This window comes from Andrographis paniculata, unplaced genomic scaffold, assembly GCF_009805555.1.
Source record: "Andrographis paniculata isolate CXL003 unplaced genomic scaffold, ASM980555v1 Contig54END, whole genome shotgun sequence".
In the NCBI taxonomy this organism is placed as follows: Eukaryota; Viridiplantae; Streptophyta; class Magnoliopsida; order Lamiales; family Acanthaceae; genus Andrographis; species Andrographis paniculata.
This window is the reverse complement of record NW_026137589.1, coordinates 2,696,139-2,703,788: the sequence shown is the minus strand read 5'-3', so window position 1 is coordinate 2,703,788 and position 7,650 is coordinate 2,696,139. Positions and strand designations below refer to the sequence as shown.

The 7,650-nt window shown below is 31.3% G+C and overlaps 1 protein-coding gene across 1 annotated transcript; it reads right to left on the bottom strand.

Moving 5' to 3' along the window:
* Positions 1 to 565: 565 nt before the first annotated feature.
* Positions 566 to 4,109, bottom strand: LOC127255465 (beta-glucosidase 13-like). Its single transcript, XM_051280997.1, has 13 exons — positions 3,996 to 4,109; positions 3,818 to 3,887; positions 3,681 to 3,739; positions 2,852 to 2,927; positions 2,668 to 2,745; positions 2,410 to 2,497; positions 1,944 to 2,271; positions 1,744 to 1,859; positions 1,448 to 1,665; positions 1,308 to 1,339; positions 1,051 to 1,171; positions 856 to 964; positions 566 to 749 (listed from the first exon to the last, which is right to left on the bottom strand). The coding sequence occupies exons 1-13, from the start codon at positions 4,107 to 4,109 to the stop codon at positions 566 to 568; spliced, it is 1,593 nt and encodes a 530-aa protein (XP_051136954.1).
* Between the last annotated feature and the right edge of the window lie 3,541 nt (positions 4,110 to 7,650).

Genomic DNA, 7,650 nt, shown 5'->3' with positions numbered 1-7,650 from the left:
CGGAGGGAGTATCATAATTCAATATCATTTTATTCACTAAACTCCACTATCTTAAACACCTTATTACTAACCTAACCAAACGCCTCAATTGAAATGAGACAAATGGAGTATAATATAGATTAAAAAATAGTAACATTTTAATTGTTAGTAGAAGTATGTAAGATGATTTTGATATTTTTACCTTTTATACTTTATTAATAAATTATTAATTGTATGTATAATAGTATGTTTGTAATTTATATAAAAATTAGACTATTTTGGTATCAATGTGTGATTATTTAAAGATCGACAAAAATAGTAAAAATAATATTTTGAGTTGGGACGAAGAAAGTAAAAGTTATGCCGATTGAAAATTTAATAAACAAAAAACATACAAACAATCACACCGTACAAGAACCACGAAAAGCACACGGACAGATAATGCGATAATTAATTCGAAGGTTGCACTCCCATGCAGAGCAGTGCAGATTATCCCACCTCTGTCGTTTATTTGTGGATAATGCGATAATTAATTCGAAGCTTACACTCCCATACATAGCAGTGTAGATTATTCCACCTCCCTCGTTTATTTCTCATTTTCACTTTTCGCCAAGAATTTGGTTAGCCATATGGCTGACTGTTTTGGGTGCCGATTCAGATAATTCATAAAGTCGATGTACATGAGGCCATATCTCACAAGGTATCCGTTGAACCATTCGAAATTGTCACACCAAGCCCATACGAAGTATCCCTTTACGTTGACACCATCTCTAAATGAATGCAACCATTGCCAAATTAAAATCAATTAACCAATATGAAGGCTGGTGTTGATTAATTGATTAAAGAATGAATTTGATATCTGTAGTAATAACTTACTTTGTGGCTTCCAGAAGATTTCCAATATGATCGCGGAGATACTTCTCCCGGATTGGATCCTTTTTTGCCTCCTTTGCAGTGAGCTTGTAGTCGTTCTTTTCAAACGCTCCTAAAGCAATGTCAAAATCATAAAATACCATTGAAGTTACAAAGAGTTTTGGTTACTAGAGTTTTTGGAAATGGTGTTAGAATTACCATTTTCGGTTATGTATATAGCAGGGAGGTTGTACGTGGTATTGTTGTACGTATCGTTAAAGTAATTCAACAACTTGCGAATTCCCCATGGAACTATGTAAAGCGGCAATGGACCCTCAATCTGAAGCATCAGGCCATATATATAGATATCGTAAAACTGGTAATGTTACAGTAATAAAATGAATCGATCTTTATCAAAGTAGTAGTAAATGTTTATTAATCCATTAATCCCCCAACCGATCATCGAAGTAACTTACCACTGGACCTATTGGCCATCCATCTTTTTCAGCTGAGAGATGTGCAAAATTACACATACATATGTCAATTATCATTTCTAAAACACAATAAATAACAAAAGGATTAATTAGGGTTGGCAAGAGTCATGTCGAAAACTTACTTGATGATTTGATTTTCTGATCATAATCCCACTGAGGTACACCACTAGGGTTTGGATTGTCAGCTGCATAGGTGGATGAGTAATAGTTTACCCCCAAAAAGTCGAGGGAGCCTTTGAGCAGCTTCGATTCTTCTTCATTAAATGGTTCAAGATATTGAGGAGAAATATTTTCTAGCATCCTTTTTGGGTATTGACCTCCCAACAATGGCTCAACAAACCTAACATCAATTTAATTAATTGTAAGATCGATCGAGTAGACAAATTAAGATTTAAAAGAGAATTAGACAGAAGCTCACCATCCTATTTGGAAGTCTTGTGCTCTCTTGGAAGCTTCTATGTCTTCTGGTTTATCAGAATAAGGTTCATTCCATGGACCATTAACTACAATTCCAACCTCACCTTGTTGGTGTTTCTGAACATTCCATACCTTAATTCAATACTAACTCATAGTTGTTTGATATATATATTTATACATTCATTTAATTATGGACAATACCTGAAATTTGGCTCTGTAACATTCAGCTGCCTTCCCATGAGCAAGGAGGATGTGTTTCGCCGCAATGAACACATCTTGTGGCGAGGCCGTGGCTTTGCGGTTTTGAGCTAAACCTTTGGCAGGAACACCTCTGTAAAATAAGTTGATATTGATTTCAGGTTCACCGTCGCCGCCATCTTCTATAATAGGTTGCACAAGACTAGGCGGCATAAGCCCGTTAACATATCCGTAGTAACAGCTGATATATGGTTCATTAAAAGTGGCCCATTTCTTGATCCGATCTCCGAAATGCCAAAAGCAAAATTCGGCGTAGTCGTAAAAATCCTTCCTGAAATTAAACATCAAGAAAATGAATTGAGTTGGCAATTTCATAGGAAGTGTATGGCGCGACCAAATTTAATATAAAAATTCTCTCAAAAGCTTTCAAAAAATGCAATAAATCTATAAAAAAAATTCCACAACTTACACAAAGTTTTCACTCAAAAGACCACCATACTCTTTTTGCAAATAATCCGGGAGATCGAAGTGAGACAAAGTAGCGAATGGTTCAATACCTGTGTGTAATTAAAAGACAAGAATAACAAACAAGCTCAGCCAAAATATATCTACATATATATATATGTATATATATATATAGAGAGAGAGAGAGAGAGGGAGAGAGACACAGGGAAAGAGAGAGAGAGAGAGACAGACAGAGATTTGAGCCATTGGTCTGGATACACACCTTTGTCGATAAGGGAGTCTATCATTTTATTGTAGAAGTCAATTCCTTCCTGGTTAACTCCAAGGTTAATTTTTCCCTCTAATTAAGAAAATAAACACATTAAACAACAAACCTGTGAGCTAAGATTAAAATCAAGATTATGATCGACCAATTGTTTGTAGCTCATTAACTAATTGTAACTTACGAGGCAAGACTCTTGACCATGAAATCGAAAATCTATAGGCATCCAAACCCATGCTTTTCATCGTCCTAAAATCATCCTGTCAAGGCAATCAAGTTCATGAATAATTGGAACTACGATCCGTGAAAATTAGTTACATTTCTTTTGTAAACATTTAATTTATGTTGCAATTAGTAGTCGGCATTGAATTATGGTGTTAATTGTCTTCTGCATTGTATTCTATTTTAAGGTGTGTTGATTAACGTTCCGGAAGTCATCAGTGGCGGCTCTTAGTTGGAGTAGGGTGTAGCTCACGGCCTTAATAAAATAGAGTTTATATTTTAAAATATTGCCTATTATTATTATTAAATTTTAAATTTAAATTTTAACTTTTCCTTTATATTATTTATTGTTCACAACAATCCATTTTAATTTTAAAATTAAATTTTAAACTTTAAATCATATATTTTTTCTTATATCTTTTTTTTAACCTGCCTCACCCATCTTTCCAATTTAATCGCCTACACTTTTCTACTTCACACATTGCCGCACTGGGGCTAGTCACCTAGACCAAACTCATATCCCCCTCTCTTCTCTCTCTTTCACCATCCTTCAGTCATTTCTTTTTCTTTTCTTAAAACGATATAGCTACACTGTCCTTTTTAACCTCTTGTCCAGTCGATGTCAATGTGGATGATATTATTTTAAAAATATATTTTATTAATATATTTATAGAGCTTATAATTTATTTTTTCCTCAGGGCCTCAAAAAAATTCACGACGGCCATGCCAAAAGTAATAGTATCATAATTTGGACAAAATTGCAATCCAATAGAGGGAGCAACAGCAGGAACCTCATATCTGTGATACATGTCAGCAGCAACATTTCCATTGGATCCATCACCAATTTTACCTGAATTCATCAAAAGTTATGGACAGCATTACATACACACGAATACAGAGAAATGGAGAGAGAGAGAGAGAGATCAACCAGGAGTCCCAAGGGTGTGAGTATCCCAAACACTAGGGCCTCTGCCTCCTTCGGCCGCGGCTCCTTCGACCTGACAAATAAAAAAATGTTTTAATCTTGAATCCCTTATAATTTATTAAAGTCCTTTGAAGAATGATTGAGAATTATGGATGCTCCATAGCCATAGCCATAGCCACACCTGGTAAGCAGAAGTTGAAGTCCCAAAAACGAAATCCGAAGGGAAATCATTGCGACTGATGTTCGTGAATGCTTGATCCTTCGGAAAAACTGTAACATTGCCATTTGCTGCCATTGCTATCTGTATGGATTGCTTTAATCCTCAGGCTGTGAATGAAGTAGTGGAAATCAGGACTTCTATTTATAGTTGGATTCTCAAATCGACTGTTAGTACTAATTGACCCTTAGGGCAGCCGCAGACACCCAGGAAATTATAAAAGAAAAATAAAAAACTGAAGAGATTTTGGATCCGCCGAGTTTTTACTTGAAATAATCTTTTATGTGTTTGATAGCCAGAAATCGCATGCGTTAAATATACATATTATTTTCGATATTTGGTTGATTTTTTTTTCGATATTTGATTGATTTTGATTGAATTCATATATATTATTTATTTATGATTTGCAGAAGAAAAATAATAAAATAGGTAGAATTTCAAGGAAAAAAAAAGAACAAAAAGTCTCAATTGACTTGAAGAAATAATTAAAAGACCCAAACCCAATTGTTACAAAATTAAGACAATCCATAATACATGTTGCCAAGGAAGAGAACACAGTGCAGAATAGTCTCAAGAATAAATCGACCCAAGGGCAAGAAAGAGAAATATTTTTCGGTTCTTCCCATCAATCTGATCAATCTTAGGAGATGTTTATTTTTGTTATGTTTGTTCTTCTTTCACATGACTAGCTAGTAGATTATTTTTCTAGTTTATGAGTGAACGAAACAACTTTGTATGAATTTGTGATTTATATTATTTTTCTAGCTAGTACATTTGTTTTGATTTATATTATTTTTTTTAGATTTCTGATTTTAATATCTAATAATCTTTTACTTGGTTGGGTATTGCGGCCATGTATTTTGATTAGATTAAAGATTAATTGTTAAACTAAATTAGGCATCCGTAATTGTGTTTTAATTTGGTTCAAGTAGCAACTAATAGCATGCACCGTTAGGAAAGCACGGAATCAATTTTAAAAAATTCTGCATAGGTGATTGTTAAATTATATTAGGCTTTTTTAGTTCGGCTAATAAATTTTTTGTAGCGTCACTAAAGTTATGGTCTAATTAGGGAAGCAGTTGACGGGCGTATCTAAACTGTCGAAAAATTAAGGAAGAGTTGGTTATTAGGTGTGTGTCAGTAACTATATCTAATTTATTTAGAAACCAATGAAATTAACTGTTTATCGATGATCAATTTCATTCCTAAACTGGAAGCTTATTTTTATTGAATTTATCTTTTAGTCGTAGATTTTTAGTTTACTATTTTATTTTTATTTCCAACTTCTAAAAACCTCCCTTTTTATTATATCTATATATTAAACATTCGAAAATAAAACCTTTTTGAATCCCTAAAGAGACGATCTTACTTCATCTATATTACGTTATTTTTATTATGGAAGTATAAAATATTTTATATTTTTATTATTATTTTTAGGGTATCCAATTGAAAAATGTTGTTGCAAGAATAGAGTGTTTGTCTCGAAAGCATCTTTGATATTCCGCAATGCCATGTATCCCATTAATTGGGGCATATGGCATGTGAAGGGGGCGAATGTACGTGGGAGCAAGGGGGCTCCAGCCCCTCTCCCCACACCCCACCCACTTATAATTTTTAATTTTTTGTTTTTATTTTTATTTTTTTATAATATATAATAAAAAATAATAAAAAAATTAAAAAATTACAAAAAATTGATAGAATATTTATGTAAAAATTTAAATTTTGAATAATAAAAAAAATTATATTATGATAATTTTTTGATAATATAAAAATAGATATGAACAAAAAATTAATAAATAATAATTAAAAAAAAAATTCAAAAATTTCTCAACTAAATACACAGGAAATGATATTTTTAACAGTTTTTTTTTAATAAATATTTTTATTATTTATCAATTTCATATAATACAAAATTCATCTTGTAATATGCAGTTGTCAATGTAATTGATATTTTGCAAGATTTTCGAAATATGATAACTCCATTAATAAAATTATTGGATAACAAATAGATGATGATCGTTTCAAAATTTTAAAAATTAGCCCCCCTTTCATCCTGGTCTGGTTCCGCCTCTGGGCATGTGCATTGATAATATATATTTATATAATTTGTTTATATATTTTTTATTAAATATTTTATTGCAATTTTATTTTATAATATTTTTATAATTTATAAAATTTTGTATTCTACAAAAAAAAAATACTAATATTGAATATATTTTAAATTTAAATTTTAAAAACTAATATCAATGTTAAATATTTCTATTGTATTTATTGTTAATTTTGAAAAGTTTATTATCAGCCTACAATTTAACTAACATATCCTTTAAAGGATATTTGAAGAAATGTTCAATTAGGTGTTAGGATGCAAACTCAAATCCACGACAGATTTTACTAGATGAGATTTTAGATGAAGTCTAAAAACAAATTTGTGTTGACTCGATCCAAAGTGGACATTATTATATTAGTGTTGAATTGCCCGGTCCAACAATCGGTATCAGAGCCTGATTTGAAGAAGTTTGTTGGTGGAATGGACTGGATAGCATCGGACATTGATTGTGGTCATGAGAAACTCTCGGTGACTTTGTGATTGGAATCTGCGGTGGTGCCTTGAGTCGAAAGTCTTTCTAGCATTGTAATGGTCGGCTAGTGGTTCGATAGATCTGGTCAGGTGGCAGTTGATTAGTAAAATTTTGGTGAAAATTCTTTTGGTTGATGTTCGTTCCCATGTTCAATCTAATGTTCTTCAGAGCAATACCAGAATCGCGGGTGCATAACTCAAGAATGAGATATTCAGTTGTGAAGTAAAGTGATATTTAAAGTGCGCGAAACTTTTAGGATTTGTTTTTCTTTGCACTTAATTTCAATAAAAATATATTATTTCAATCTTACAAAAATCCACATAAAAAAACTATTTAAATAAAAATAGAAATCTAAAACTGGAGCACAAGAGCAAAGATAACACACTCTTAGAGTAGAATATAAAAGTTCAAAGCATTGAAAGTATTTTGTTTAGAGGAGAATAAATAGTCTTCAAGAATGTGAAAAATGATAACTTTCATACTTACAATCGAAATATCAGAAATAGATAAACACGCGTAGAATGAATTTGGAAGTAAAAAAACACATAAAATATTCATGATATCGGAGGAAAAAATGATGCAAGATTTTTAGAGAAAATTCATTTCTTATTAGACGGTGGCTACGGTGCTAACGCTATAAGTGTCAAAACTATGCTAATTAAACGTGGTCATCGGATGAAACATGTGTATAATTAAATGATCAAGATTGAATAGGATAACATCGTAATTATGAGTGAAAAGGATTTAATTATGTACTTTCATGCTTTATATAGTTTGTTTTTGTTGTATTTTTAATTGTTGTCTTGTTTCTTATATTTTTATTACATAAAATTTTATTCTCTACAAAATAATATTTATATAGTATATATTTTATTGATCTATAATGTTTAAAATATTAAATATTAAACACACATTTTAAAATTCTTTTAGTTATATATATATATTTTTAAATACCATAAAATAATATCATAATATTATAATATTATAATTAAATTATTAAACTAGTGTCTGTAACCAAATTGGTTTTCCTTCACGAGACT